Source organism: Vulpes vulpes, chromosome 12, assembly GCF_048418805.1.
Source record: "Vulpes vulpes isolate BD-2025 chromosome 12, VulVul3, whole genome shotgun sequence".
NCBI classification, from domain to species: Eukaryota; Metazoa; Chordata; class Mammalia; order Carnivora; family Canidae; genus Vulpes; species Vulpes vulpes.
In genome coordinates, this window is record NC_132791.1 from 78,072,068 (window position 1) to 78,088,246 (window position 16,179).

Here is a 16,179-nt window from a genome sequence, read left to right on the forward strand (position 1 = left end):
TGTTTCTACCCCATCCCCAACTACCACACCCCTTTCAACGCTCTGGTAAGAAATGGAGAAAAAAAAAGTCACTATACATCCTGTTTTGTCACAGTCTGATTCTCATTTTGGAATAGATTTAGCAGAGTTAGCAAATGGAAAATGCAGAGTGCTCGGTTACATTTGAATGACAGATTAACAGCAAATTTTCAGCATCTCTCAAATACTGCATGAGATGTATTTTTAAAATATTTGCTATTTATCTGAAATTCATATTTAACTGGGCATTATTTTATCTGGTGACCATGCCCTGAAATTTTAGACTATAAGAAAATCCTTTATCTTTGAAAAGTGAAAACTTGAGCTGAACCAAAGCTTAGTACACTGTGGTAGAGGTCAAGTCAGAGACACGCCTTTATTACTGCTTTCCTCCCTTGTGTTGGCTCCAGTTGGAGCTCAATTAGTGAACCAAAGGCCACTTTATTCTCTCGGCTCTGTTGATCTTCGTCTGACACGTGTCATTTTGTGATGTGGAATTTAAATTCGTTCCTCCTTTATTTTATTTACTTTTATTTTATTTTTTTATCTGCCTTTTCAAAATCACCTACTGATGATGATTATATATTTCCTTGGCTATTAAGTATTATCTCCTAATGGTTTTCCTTTTACATAGTTGGTGTTCAAGCACCTAATTTAATTTCACTGCAAAATAATTCACTTAAGCATGGTAAGATTAATTTCATTTTTACCATTTCACAAACCTAAGTACAATTTTTTTCCCCATGCAGGTCTGTTAGATGCACAAAACACAACTGGAAGTTAGATGTGAGCACCATGAAGTATATCAACCCCCCAAGCAGCTTCTGTCAAGATGAACTAGGTAAATACCATCAGTATTAATAAATATGTTCTGCTATTGTTGTTCCTAGGATCCTTTATGTCAACTTATTTTTAATTACACTTGAAGCTTTGGATATATTCTGATTTTAAACTGTGTAGAGTTGGACTTTAAAAAAATTTTTTTTAATTTTTAAAGATTTTATTTTTTTTATACATGAGAGACAGAGACAGAGAGAGGGAGAGACATAAGCAGAAGGAGAAGCAGGTTCCCTGTGGATAACCCATGGCAGGACTCAATCCTAGGACACAGGATCACATCCTGAGCTGAAAGCAGAAGCTCAACCACTGAGCCACCCAGATGCCCCCCACTTCTTAAAAATAGTATGAACAACTGTAAATTCCAAACAAGATTTCTCCAAAAGCTCCCTTCATTTATTCATTTGTTCAGCACATATTTGTTGGGAACCAAGCATGGGTAAATGTACTGGATCTAAAGATGAGTAAGAGCCAGGGTAAATGAGATGATGTTAGAGGAAGTGGTAGCTGAGACAAGCCTGTGACCAGCTAGGATCAAGGAAGCTCTGACGGGTCTTATAGATACTGTGTACTGTTGAATGGTCCTCAGAATATTTTTTCTGTGAAGACACAGAAGGTAGATGATCGTATACATGATCCTCTGAATAATTATGATAAAGGCTCACGTTTTTAGCTGGGAAATTAAGTACTTCAAATTGCACAGCTCTTTTGGGCATTGATAAAAGGCTACAAGTTATGTCTGATTTTCAGTCAGCTGGCTCCACATCTGCTTTTTTGCTTCCTCCTATCCCAGGAAGCCTATATAGAGTAAGAAGGGCTCAGTCATAGTAATAAGTGTGTTTCTGTTCTAACTTATTAAAATTGTGTTTTTTTCCCTAGAAAAAGTCACTTATGACAATCCTTAAAAGGAAATGTGTTAGGAACACTGTTTCAGAATGACTGTTACAGGAATAATGAACAGATTTTATCAGACTGGGAGATTACAGAGAGCTTCATACTCGAGATAGCATTGGAGTTGGTGATCTTAGGCGCTTCACTCCTGCGGGGGGTGTCCCTCTCTGTCCTAGATCACCACTTGTGGCCTTGGCTCTTAGCCCCTGTGTGTGCATGCTCACACACACAGTCTGGTGTTCACAGAAGGCCTTACTAGACCTTCGTCCCCTGGTTAAGTCATATTCCAATTCCTCTAACGCCTAGAACTGGGGACCCCCTTGGAATAGGTGTCCTTGTGGAGTTTCAGTCCTTCCATAGCACAGATATGGTTCCTGTCAAGGTCGCCAGAGCTTTCCATGTGGCTTGATTCAGGGGTCACTTGCCATTATCAGCGTACCCAAACTCACTAGCATACAGCACTGTGACCTGCTCTCCCTGTGGTGGGTTCTTTCCCTTGTATCTGGGAAGCAATGCTTTCTGCATTACTTTCCTGTTTACCGCTGTAACAAATTCCCTCAAATATAATGGCTTGAAACCATGCAAATAGACCAGTTCACAGTTCTGTGGATCACAAGGCCAGCATGGGTCTCTGCTGCTAAAGTTATAGTGTCAGCAGGGCTGTGTTCCTTTCTGGAAGCTCTGGAGGAGGATCCATGTCTGCCTGTTCTAGCTTCTAGAGGCTGTCTTTGTTCATGGTCAAAGCCTTGCCTCTCTATGGCCATTTTTTCTGCGGTCACATCTCCCTCTGATTCTTCTGTCTTCTGATTCCAGGTTTTAGAACTCTTGTGACATACATATTGGGCTCACCCACATAATCCAGGATATCCTACCCACTTTAAGGTCAGCTGATTAGCACCCTTAATTTTATCTGCAACTTTAATTCCCATTTGCCGTATAACCTAATCAATCTATAGTTCCTGGGCATTAGAATGTGGACATCTTTGGGGGCTATTATTCCATCCTGGTCCGGATTATCAGCCCCCACCTAGAAGCCTCAGTTCCACAACCTTCCAAGTCTTATCTGCTGTGCTGTCTCTTAAGAATGAGGAGGAGGAGAAGCAATACTATATATAAGAAAAACAAAAAGGAAACAATTTAAACATGAGCAATGACTCTAGCATATCTTAAAAGTGATACTGAGGAAACTAAAACAATAGTTCTGATTATAAAGAAAAATAAAGGTTATATATATATATATATATATATATATATGTTTATGGTTTAGAATATCAGGGCTACTCTTCCCCATGTGTCTTAGTGAGACCAACTCCAAATCGTTTTTTAAAAAAGACTCTGACCTGCACAGCTATCTTCCAGCTCCCCTATGAGTAGAGGGGTCACTGACTAGGGTGCATGTTTTTCCCATTCACCCCCAAGAAGGTAGAATGCTGTTCTGGGGGAGTTGCTAATTTCTTTAACCATAAACTTATCCTCCCATGCCCCTGAAGGGGATGTCTGGACTACCATCTTCTTTTGTCAGTAAGCCCCACCCCATGTCGGTTGACCTAGTCTAGAAAGCCTATAGATCACATTGTTATCAGGAACTGGTTACATGTGCTGTACAAATACTGTAAAGTTAATTTGGCAGAAAACTGATAAGAATCAATGGTTTGCACTATTACAGTGTTTACATAAGTGGAAGGACAGTACACTATCATCCTCATGAATGTGTAACCTAGATATCTATAGGTCCTTAGGATCTTTTATAAAACCTTTGTCTTTTGGACAAGACCGACAGAGAGACAGGGTAGCAAAATGGTTAAGAGTGGACACACAGGGCCTGACAGCCTGGGCTCAGATCCTGATGCTCAAACACACAATTCAGTGACTTTGGATGAGATTTCAATTTCTTTATACTTCTGTTTCCTCAAATGCAGATAATATCAGTAGAAGCTACTTTATTGGGTTGTTGTAAGAATTCTCCAAGTGAACATTTGTTAAATTCTTGGCACTTGGTACACAGAGTATGATTATTTGTACATAGAGGTCTCAGATAATCTGCACATGTCCCCTGAGCCTGGGACCACAGAAGCAGGAAGGAGGGATTTTCCACCCAGTAGGAAGTTGGGTCAATCGGAAAACAGAGCGATGAGCTGGGAATTGGTGCTGAGGGCCGAAGTTCGCTGCCTTGACCTGTGAAAGGCAAGGCAGCAGGTGGCAGCAAGGTCAGCGGAGGACTGGGAGCAACAGACCCCAGTGAAGTTTGGCCTTTGATCAAGTGAGGAGACTGCATGAGAATGGAAATTGTGTTTGACAGAGCCCACTCCTCCGCCTAGTGCTACCTGTACTGTGGTGATTTCATACCAAGTCCCAAGAAAAGGAAGCAACACGCAGTCCCACCCTGGGATATAAGCTGAGATGGTTTTGTAATTATCGTTATTATAAAAAAAATAGATGGTCATAATTACAAAGGTAGAGACGTAAAGGGAAGAAAGGCCTCATCGGCACTCCCATCACCCAGGATAGCCTCTGCTTTGCTATCTTTCCTTCTATTCTTCACCATGGTTACCTCTCCCCCTGACCCCTCCCTCTTCTCCCCCTCTTCCTCCTTCTTTTTATTGACATACAATTCATGGACCATAAAATCCAGCATTTTACTGTGTGCAGTCCAGGGGTGTTTAGTGTTTTCATGTGTTGTGCCATTACTACCATCTAATTTCAGAACATTCTCATTACCCCACAAAGAAACTTTATAACTATTAGTCATCACTCGTCATTCCCATTTTCCGTCAGCCCCTGGCAACCGCTAATCTACTTTCTGTCTCTGGATTTTCCTATTCTGGATATTTTATATATTTGGAATAATACAATACATGGCCCTTGTGTCTGGCTTCTTTCATTCAGCATTGCGTTCTCAGGGCTTGTGCGTTATGATTATGGCCTTTGTATGGAGAGACCATATTTCATGTGCACATGCATCAGTTGATGGATTTGAGTTGTTTTCATTTTTAGGTATGATGCTGATACTGCTATGAACATTTCTGTACAAATCTTTGTGTGGACATGTTTTCACTTGTTTATATACTTAGGAATACAATTTCTGGGTCATATGGTAACTCTGTGTTTAACTTTTTGAGAAGATGCCAAACTGGTTTCCAAAACACTGTACCATTTTCATTACTGCCACTGAGGTATGAGGGCTTTGATTTCTCCATATTCTCACCCACACTTGTCATTGTCCATATTTGTTATTATAGCCATCCTACTGGGTATGAAAAAGTATTTCACTGTGACTTCGGTTTGCCTTTCCCTTATAACTAATGATGTGGAGCATCTCCTTATGTGTTCATTGGCCATTTTATATTTATATTTATTTATCTTCTTTGGAGCAATCTATCCAGATCTTTTGTCCATTTTAAAATTAAGTCCTTTGTTTATTAAGATACAAGAATGCTTTGTATATTAGAGATACAAGTCTACAAGTTATTAGATATGTGATTTGCAATTATTTTTTTGCCATTCTGTGGGTTGTCTTTTCACATTTGAACTGCAGTCCTTTAAAACACAATATTTTGAATTCTGATGAAGTCCAGTTTATTTATTTTTTCTTTGTAAATTGTATCCTTTGTGTCTAAGAAAGGGTAGGCCTAGAATATCTAAATCTAATATACTAATATACTTTATTAGACTGACATACAAATAGACTAATAGTCTAAGAAACCATTGCCTAATCCAAGGTCATAAAATTTACTTTTGTGTTTTATTCTAATTTTATAGTTCTTAGCTCACATTTTGTTCTTTGATCCATTTTGAGTTAATTTTTGTACATTGTATGAGGTGTAGGTCCAACTTCATTCTCCTGCATATGGATATCTGGCTGTTACAATACTGTTTGTCAAAGGACTAAGCCTTTCCCTGTCGAATTATTTTGGCATCCTTGATGAAAATCAGTTGATAAATGTAAAGGTTAATTTCTAGACTCTCTATTCCACTGATCTATATGTCTATCCTTATGCCAGTTGCATATTGTTTTGATTACTATAGCTCTGTAGTAAGTTTTTCAAATCAGGAAATGTGAATCATACAATTTTGTTTTATTTGTCAAGATTGTCATGGCTTTTCTGAGTGCCTTGCATTTCCATATGAATTTTAGGATTAGCTTGCCAATTTCGAGGAGGAAAAAAAGGGGCTGGAAATTTGGTAGGAATTGCATTGAATCTATAGATAAGTTGGGGCTTATTGCCATCTTAACAATACAAGTCTTTTGGTTATGACTATGGGATGCCTTTCTGTTTTTTAAGTTGTCTCTAATTTCTATTGACTGTGTTTTATAGTTTCTAGGATATCAGTTTTGTACTACTTTTGTTAAATTTATTCTGAGGTATTTTATTATTTTTGATGCCATTGCAAATGGATTTTTTAAATTCATTTTTTAAATTTATTTTTAATATAAATTTATTTTTTATTGGTGTTCAATTTGCCAACATATAGAATAACACCCAGTGCTCATCCCGTCAAGTGCCCGCCTCAGTGCCCGTCACCCAGTCACCCCCACCCCCCGCTTACCTCCCCTTCCACCCCGCCCTAGTTCGTTTCCCAGAGTTACGAGTCTCTCATGTTCTGTCTCCCTTTCTGATATTTCCCACTTATTTTTTCTGGAATTGTTTTCTTAACTTCATTTTCAGATTGTTCATTGCTAGCATATAGAGATATCTTTATCTTTTTATATGACCTTGTATCCTACAACCTTGCTGAACCCATTTATTAGATCTAATAGTTTATCAGTTGGTTCCTTGAATTATTCTGTATGCAAGATCATGTTGTCTTGAATAGAGTTGGTTTTATTTCTTCCTTTCCAATCTGGATACCTTTTATTTCATTTTCTTGGCCAGTTGCCTTGGCTAGAACCTCCAGGTAGAAGTGACAAGAAGGGACATTTATCTTATTTCTGATTTTAGGGGGAAGCATCTAGTCTTTCACTATGAAGTATGATGTTAACCAGGAGGTTTTATTGGATCCCTTTAGCAGGTTGAGGAAGTTTTCTTCTAAATTTTATGAGAGGTTTTTTTTTTTTTTTTTTTAAATCACAAAAGGTTGTTGGATTTTGTTGTATGACTTTTCTACATCGAGAAGATGATGTAGTTTTCCCTCTTTTATTTTTTATATTGCTAAATAGTAATTGCTAATATATTTTTAAGGAGTTTTATGTCTATATTCTTGAGCACTATTGGTCTATATTTGTGTATGTGTGATTTCTTTTTTAAAAAGATATTTATTTATCCATGACAGACACATAGAGAGAAGCAGAGACATAGGCAGAGGAGAAGCAGACTCCCTGTGGGGAGCCTGATACAGGACTCAATCCCAGGACCCCAGAATCATGACCTGAGCCAAAGGCAGGTGCTTAATCACTGAGCCACCCAGGTGCTTCATATATGTGATATCTTTGTCTGGTTTTAGTATCAGGGTAATATTACCCTCATATCATGAGGTGGGAAGTAATTATTGGTAAATAATTACTGGTAAATAATTATTACCATGACCAATTAGGGTTTAGATGAGGTTCAATTTTCAAAAGATATAAGACTAGCTCAATATTTGAAAACCAATCAATAGAATAATACCAGATTACTGGTACTAGAATAATACCAGATTATTTCTATTATTTTTATTAATAGAAATAAATAAATCCTTTCTATTTATTGGGAGAGTTTGTGAATTATTGGTGTTGATTCTTCATTAAACATTTGGTCAAATTCACCAGTGAAACCATCGGGGCCTTACCTAGTCTTTTTGGGAAGTTTTTTGATTATTGGCCCAATCTTGTTAATTTGTTATGTACCCACTTAGATATTCTATTTCTTCTTGAGCTGGTTTTGCTAATTTGTTACTTTCTAGAAATCTCTCCATTTCATCTGGGTTATATAATTTGTTGATATACAATGTTCATTGTATTCTATCTATCTATCTATCTATCTATCTATCTATCATCTATCTATTTATCTATCTAAATGTATATATATCTGTAAATCAATCTCCTTTTTCATTCCTGGTTTTAGTAATTTCAGTCTCCTCTTTTTTTTTTCTTGGTCAGTCAAACTAAAAGTTTGTAAATTTTGTTAATTATTTCAAAGAACTAACTTTTGTTTTCATTGATTTTTCTCTTGTTTTCCTGTTCTCAATTTATTTTGGCTCCAATTTTTTTTTTATTACTGCCTCCCCTATGCTTGCTTTGGGTTTAGTTTGCTCTTCTTTTTCTAGTTTCTTGAGGTAGAAGGTTTGGTTCTTTATTTAAGATCTTTGTTTTTTAATATAGGTGTGTACAGGTAAAAATTTCATTTTATACAGTTTTGGCCACATTTTGGCATGTTATGTTTTCTTTCTATTTATCTTAAAGTATTTCCTAATTTTTCTTGTGATTTTTTTCTTTAAACCATTTGTATTTATAAGTTTGTTACTTGATTTCTACATATTTGTGAATTTCTCATCTTTCTTCCTTTACTGATGTCTACTTTCATTTCATCGTGGTCAGAGAACATACTCTATATGACTTTAATCCTTTCAAATTTATTGAACTTGCCTTATTGCCTAACATATGGCCTATGCTGGAGAATATTCCACATGTAGCTGAGACAAGTGTATATTCTGTTACAGTTGAGTGGGGTGTTCTGTATATGTTTGTTGTGTCTAGTTGGTGTATAATGTTGTTCAAATCTTCTATTTCTTTGCTGATCTTCTATCTAGTTGTTCCATCTTCCAGTCATCTTTTTAGGCATACTTTTATAATAATTATAATTATTTGATATATATGCATATATATATGTATTAGATTTATTTATTTATTTATTTGAGAGAGAGAGTGCACAGGGGCAAGGGTAGAGGGAGAGGGAGAGAGAGTCTTAAGCAGACTGTTCGCTGAACACCGACTGCAATGCAAGGCTCGATCCCGTGACCCTGAGATCACAACCCGAGCCAAAACCAAGAGTTGGACACTTGACCAATTGCACCATCCAGGCGCCCCTCTATATATTATTTTTATGTATTTTTCTTTTATTAGTATTATGACATTAGTCATATTATGTCAGATTCTATACATACAAAATTTGGAAGTATGTTTATCTTAAATACTAACTTAAATAACTTCCTTAGCCATTTCCCTGTTGTTGGAATTTAGGCTGTTTGTAGTGTTACTTTTTGCCATCTAAAATAAAACTGTGGGCACAAAAATAGACACAGAGATCAATAGAACAGAATAAAAAAAAAAACAGAAATAAACCCACAACTCTATGGTCAGTTAATCTTCAACAAAGCAGAGAAGAATATCCAATGGGAGAAAGATGGCCTTTCCAACAAATGATGTTGGGAAAACTAGGCAGCAACATACAGAAGAAATAAAGTGGACTACTAAATTACACAATGCACAATTTCAAAATGAATTAAGGACCTAAATGTGAGACAAGAAACCATCAAAATCCTAGAGGAGGATGCAGGCAGCAACCTCTTTGACATCAGCCTTACTTAGCAACTTCATTCTAGACATATCTCCTGAGGTAAGGGAAACAAAAGAAAATATAAACTATTGGGACTACATCAAAATAATAAACTTCTGCACAGCAAAGGAAAGAGTCAACAAAACTAAAAGTCAACCTACAGAATGGGAGAAGATATTTTCAAATGACATATTTGATTAAGGATTACTATCCAAAATATATAAAGAACTTACACAACTCAACACACACAAAAAACAAATAATCCAAATAAAATGGGCAGAAGACATCCAGATGGCCAACAGACACATAAAAAGATGTGCAATATCACTAATTATCAGGTAAATGCAAATCAAAACCACAATGGGGTACCACCTCATACCTGTTACAACAGCTGAAATAAAAAACAACAAGGAACAGGTGTTGGAGAAGATGTAGCCCTCATGCACTGCTGGTGGGAATGCAAACTGGTGCAGCTACTGTGGAGAAAAATATAGAGGTTCCTCAAAAAATAAAGCATAGAATTACCATTTGATCCAGTAATTCCATTACTGGATATTTACCAGAGAATATGAAAATACTAATTTGAAAAGATATATGCACCTCTATGTTTGTTGCAGCATTGCTTACAATAGCCAGATTATGGAAGCAGCCTAGTGTCTATTGATAGATGAATGGATAAAGAAGACATATGTATATGTGTGTGTGTGTGTGTGTGTGTATGCACAATGGAATATTATTCAGCTGTAAAAAGAATGAAAGCTTACCATATACAATGGTATGGATGGAGCTAGAGAGTATAATGCTGAGGGAAATAAGTCAGTCAGAGAAAGACAAATACCATATGCTCTCACTCATATGTGGAACTTAAAAAAATGAGCAAAGGGAAGTGAGAGAGAGAGAGAGAGAGAGAGAGAGAAACCAACAAAGAGACTCTTAACTATAGAAATCAAACTGACGGTTTGATCAGAGGGGAGGTGGGTGGGGGGATGGGGGAAATAGGTGATGGAGGTGAAGGAGGGCACTTGTGGTGAAGAGCACCAGCTGTTGTCTCTGTATTGTATACCTGAAACTAATGTAACACTTTATATTGACTAACTTGAATTAAAATAAAAACTTTAAAATAAAAATTAAATTAACCTATCATGCTTGTGCTTAAGAGCATCTCGTATTTGGAGTCATTTTCATAAGATAGTTAAATTACTGACTGGCAAAAGGATATAACTAATGAATGCTTTTACCCATATCTAAAAACTCATATACCTCAACATAAAAATAGGCTTTACATAACCTAATAGCCTAAATGAGAAAGGTAGCACTATAAAAGTAACAGAAGAAATGTAGGAGAATATCTTTGTGATCTAGGGATTGGTGGCACTTTCTGACTCTTCCAACAACACTTCAAAAGTGCAGCTTAAAGGGACAAAAAAAATAAGGACTATGATTTTATCACCACTAAGGAGTTCTGGTGAACGAAGGATGCTGTGGACAAAGTTAGAAGACACGTGACAATTTGAGAGATTACTTTGCAATGTTTATAACCAACAAGGGAGTATTATCCAGCCTATAGGAAGAAATTGACAAAAAAAATGAAAAAGAAAAAAAAGAAGGGATATCTGGGTGGCTCAGTGATTGAGTGCTTTTGGCTCAGGGAGTGATCCAGGGTCAGGGGATGGAGTCCCGTATCGGGTTCCCTACTGGGAGACTGCCTCTCCCTCTGCCTGTGTCTCTGCCTCTCTCTGTGTGTCTCTCATGAATAAATATAAAAATTTGAAAAAAGATAGGAAACCCACTACAGAATGAAGAAAGGATATGAGCTAGCATTTTATAGAAGAATTCCCAGTAAGGCTCTAAGTATATGAAAATATGCTCAAACTCATTATCAGAAATCTGCAAAATAAAGTGATGAGGTGTTACTTTACATCTTTTGACTGATACAGAGTTAAACCCGAGATGATGCCAAAGGTTCAGATATTTAGGGATAATGAAATCCACATTTGGGGGAGTATGCCTGGTACAGCCATTCTGGAGAGTAATCAGACTCCAATTAGCCCAAGGAGGTTTCTGAATACACTGTGATCCATCCATCCTATTCCTGTTGATATCCCAAAGTAGTCTCATTGTGTTAGAATCTAGGGGTCAACCACCAGGAGAGGGAATTGCTAAAATGTGGTGGACCATGGAATGCTAAACTTCAGTTAGAAGATACAGACTAGATGTACACATGAATGAATCCTAAAAACATAGTATTGAGAGAGAAAAAGTAAGAAAGAGACTAGAGACCCAATATCATTCATATAAATGAAGGATGCACACATACAATATAATATTATTTTGCACAAACACCTTTAGTGGCCTGTAGAGGAGAAGGCAGTGAATGTGGGAAAGAGATAAAGGGAATAAATAAATAAGAGAGGAGCTTTGTTTGGGCCAAATATAAGTATCATGAACTTAAAAATATGATGAACATGCTCCTCTTCACTTGAGATCCTAAATGAATGAATGAGCCCTTCCCTTCCATCCATTCTTTCAGATGCATTGCACCACCACCCACCTTTTGGAATGGACCAATTTTTGTTCCCACCAACTAGCTTATGAGTATGCCTTTTCTCCTCGTACTGAACAGCTCAGGGCTTGCTCAGTCTTTGTGACTTCTCTCATTTGAGGCAAAGATAGCGTCATTGTTTTAAATTCCATTTGTCTCCCAGGTGTGCTGCTGAGAGTTTCCAAACGTGTTTGCTAATTTTCTTTGGTGTTAGAACTTTTTCATTTTACACTTACATCTATTCAGAGTTTCTACTGGAGTCATTTTCTACTGCTGTTAAACTCTGCTGTCCTCCCTTTGATATTCTATTTTATTAGAGTTTCTCACCACCTGGTTGCTTCTCTTTGTGTCTTTGATCAACGGGGCTACTTAGCTAACCGATTGCCATGACACTCTTTTTTTTTTTTTTTAATTAATTTTTATTGGTGTTCAATTTACCAACATACAAAAAAACACCCAGTGCTCATCCCGTCAAGTGTCCACCTCAGTGCCCGTCACCCATTCCCCTCCAACACCCGCCCTCCTCCCCCTCCACCACCCCTAGTTCGTTTCCCCGAGTTAGGAGTCTTTATGTTCTGTCTCCCTTCCTGATATTTCCCAACATTTCTTCTCCCTTCCTTTATATTCCCTTTCACTATTACTCTTTTTCAGCCAATTCTTTCCCTCCAACTTGTGACTTCTCCCTTTTAAATCTATCAAATTAGGTTTATTAGGATCCTCTTCTTGGCTGTTTTTAGGACAATAGTCAATGATTTAATTGTTACAGTTTTCCTAACATGTTTTTGTTTTAATTCTTCTTCATTATTCTTCCTTATAAAAAGATTTTAGTGAATTCCATTCGTTTGTTCTTCTGGATAAATATTAAGTTATAACCCAGATTTTGTCAGTTTGTGAGGTCAAAATAAGGATACCACATTCTCATTGCTTGATAGATTCAGGGAGTTGGCAGGGATTACATTTTCCTTTTCTGCATATATGTAGTTTGTCTTTGTGCAAAGGGCATAGAGATCCTTATGGTGCTTGCTTTGGAATAATAGTTACAGACTATTAGTTTCCTCTGTTTCTCTTAGGGGAGAAAAATTCTGAAGAAGGAGAATCCTTCAGAGTGGGTATCAATGCAGGAGTTTTCTGAGAGTCTCTCATATAATACCAGATTTCTTTCTTTCTTTCTTTCTTTCTTTCTTTCTTTCAAGATTTTATCTGTTTATTTGAGAAAGAGAGAGAGCGAGCATGAGTGGAGTGAGGAGGCAGAGGAAGAGGGAGAAGCAGACTCCTCACTGAGCAGGGAGCCCAATGTGGGGCCCAATCCCAGGATCCTGGGATATGACCTGAGCCAAAGGCAGACACTTAGCCGTTGGAGCCACCCAGGCACCCCACTATAGTATTTTCTAACTGGTATTTGATAGTATGTAGTTTGGTTTGTTCAGTGCTGAACTCTCTTTTTACCTCTTCATTCCTTGAAGGTACAATAATTACCATAATAGTCCCAGTTATTTATTAAATGCCTCTCTGTACCAGGCATAGTACTAGACACTTTAGGTAGGATCTATTATCTCATTTAATTCCCACAACTCCCTATAATGTCTGCATTGTAATCCTACTCTACAGGTCAGGATGTTGATAATAAGCAGCACAGGTAGGATTCCAACTCAGATATTTCGAAAGCCAACCTTCTGTTTCATGACACTATCTTCCAGCAACCACATAACCTGGAGATAATAATAAGATATATCTTTAGTATACCACTTGCATTTTCAAGAACATGGTTTAGTAACAATGGTATGATCAAGCATCCTTTGTGCATTTCTAATATTATTAAGAAAGCCAATTGTGTTTCACTATTAAATAAGTTGATAATTATTAAGAAAATATTAATAGGCTTTTATTCAATTCTTAAGCAATATTTAAAAGGTACAAAAATAATAGAGTGAACACCTATGTGCCCAACATCCAGCTTAAGACCTAAAAGATTACCAAGGGAAGATCTTATATACTTTTCCTTGGTCACATCATATATACCCTCATCCCTCAGAAGTAATTACCCCTCTGAATTTAGGGTTTCAGTGTAATATTTTAAATTATTGTTTTAGTTAGACTCACAAAAACAAACAGGTGGCATCCCCAAATTAGGATAATTTGATGAGGGTGTATTCACGAAGAGGTTTTTATAAGGTGTGGCTATGGGAGAATCACAGAGAAAGTGGAGTGACTTAATGTTGATAGCAACTGGATTAGCCATCTTTAGGACCACAGGGATGAGGGGATCAGTTTCCAGAATCTGGAAGAGGAGAAAGTCATAAGGGATTGTCCTCCGCGAGAGGTTCAGCGACCTCCATCAATGCCCAGAGCTATGTTTGTGGCTACTCATAATTGCAGGGGGTGGGGGGCTGGGAAATCATGACCTTTAGATAATGTATACCACCACTCTTAAGAAAAAAAAATTAGGATGCTAACAATAAGAAAGAAGGAGAGAATAGATTTTGTGCAGGCCACCAGTAACATCTGCCACAATTGCTTAAAATTCTTCATTGACTCCTCATTGCCACAAGATAAAATCCAAATTCATTCTTAGCATATGCTGTTCAGGATCCTTTGTGACCTACTCTGGCTACCTGCCCATCCTGCCTGCCTCAAATGCTATTTTCCTTGGTCCTAAATTACCGGTCACTTTGTGAATATCAAGCTCTCCTATCTCCACAGCTTTGTACATGCTGTTCGGTTACCCCTTTGGCTTAACTACATCATAATTGTTTTGTTTACCCCAAATACCTCATCTTTCAAGTCTAGCTGGAGCATTACTTCCTATTTGAAACCTGCTTTGATCCTTACAACCAGATTAGGTGCTCCCTCCTGTACATTCCCATAGCACTTGATTTCTATCATTCATTCATTTGATTGTAATGAAGTTGTTTGTTGTGTGTCTATGTCCCTGACTCAGTGAGTTCCTTAAGTGTAATATGAATAAAGAAATGAGTTGGTGTTGGTCTTAAGCTCTTGTCTGGGCAGATATTGTTTGACACAAATGAGTATTGCCTTTTGTTTTGATATCCCTTTGACCTTTGGTACTCTGTGTACCTGGGCCATGCATTTCTATTTCAGTGATGTTTTTTTCAAAGCCATGTTTGTTGTGAATCTATATTTGTTCCCTTTTGCTTCCAGTTGTTGAAATGGATGAAGAAAATGGACTTTTACTTCTAGAACTGAATCCTCCTAACCCCTGGGATTCAGAACCCAGAGCTCCAGAACATTTGGCTTTTGGAGAAGTACAGGTAAGGAAACAATAAAATTATAATATTCTTAAAAACAAAAATAAAACTAAGATGTCCATTTAAATATGTAAATATATAAAATAAAATGAAGATATATATATTTACATCCTGTATTACCTTGAATAGTCTTTGAGGTGGCTAGTTAGGACATGAAATAAAGTTATTCTGAACTATTAAGCAAATTTCTTAGGAATACCCAGAACTTGATAGGAATTTCAAAGAAATATATTCAGAAGAAAACCAAAAACCAAAAAGCCATGAATAAAGGAGTTCCCAAAGGAGAGTCATGCCAAAGTATTGGAGGAAGTTTGGAAATTACCTTTGATATCAGATTGCTGTCAAATAAGATGGCTAGTTGTATATTTCTGCACAATGCCCTAAAATCTTTTACAAACCTTTTTGTAAATTTTCCTAGCTTTAGGATTTTCTATGGAGGAAACAGTTTGGCAGTTTGGGAGAGGTAAACAGTCAATTCATTTTTCTGGAATATTTGGGAAGCTTGTAAAAATGGACATTGACTTCTCTGAGAAAACAAATGGGAACCTGCTAAAACAGGCATAATAAAACAGAATTGAATTCCTTGGCCTCTCTTCTCCCTCTTTGTTGCCTTTCCACACCAGAGTTTCTGTTACCTTATCTCTGCTTCTTGATGTACTTCCTGTTTACTGTGGATGTGTCAGACCATGGGAAAGGAGGGAGGAATTGAGTTGGAATCTCCCATTCTGTGTCTGTCTCTGTGCCTCTTTATAGCCATTCCCAGAAGACCTTGACATATTGAGTAAGTTACATAATTTAGAAGAGGAAGTCTTGAAACTAAGCATGTACTTTATGTTGGATAATAGGATTTAATTAAAAACACAGAATTTCCCTGTAAAGAATAAAATGTTTTGCAAAAGAAGAAGAAGAAGAAAAGAAAGAAAGAAGAAGAAGAAAGAAAGAGAAAGAAAGAAAGAAAGAAAGAAAGAAAGAAAGAAAGAAAGAAAGAAAGAAAAGAAGAGAAAGCAGCATGGTGTGCCCACCCATCCAAACTCGACGGGAGTCATCCATTCCTTGCCTATTCACAGCCACTCTGGCATATAACTCCCCAGGTGTCTGACATTACCTCTCTAACTGCCTTCCTTTATAAATTGTGCCCTTGAGGACTGGTCAC

The 16,179-nt window shown here is 37.1% G+C and overlaps 1 protein-coding gene across 7 annotated transcripts in view; it reads left to right on the forward strand.

Moving 5' to 3' along the window:
* The window catches only part of LOC112920491 (cytidine monophosphate-N-acetylneuraminic acid hydroxylase), a 152,040-nt gene that overhangs the window by 79,292 nt on the left and 56,569 nt on the right, over positions 1-16,179 (forward strand). For all 7 annotated transcript variants that reach the window (XR_011995659.1, XM_025999281.2, XM_025999285.2 and 4 more), the window contains 2 exons: positions 768-859; positions 14,920-15,029. Coding sequence is in view for 6 of the 7 variants with exons in the window: in XM_025999281.2 (XP_025855066.1) it covers positions 768-859; positions 14,920-15,029 (202 nt within the window). In the remaining variant the exon portion in view is untranslated. The remainder of the gene's footprint in view (positions 1-767; positions 860-14,919; positions 15,030-16,179) is intronic.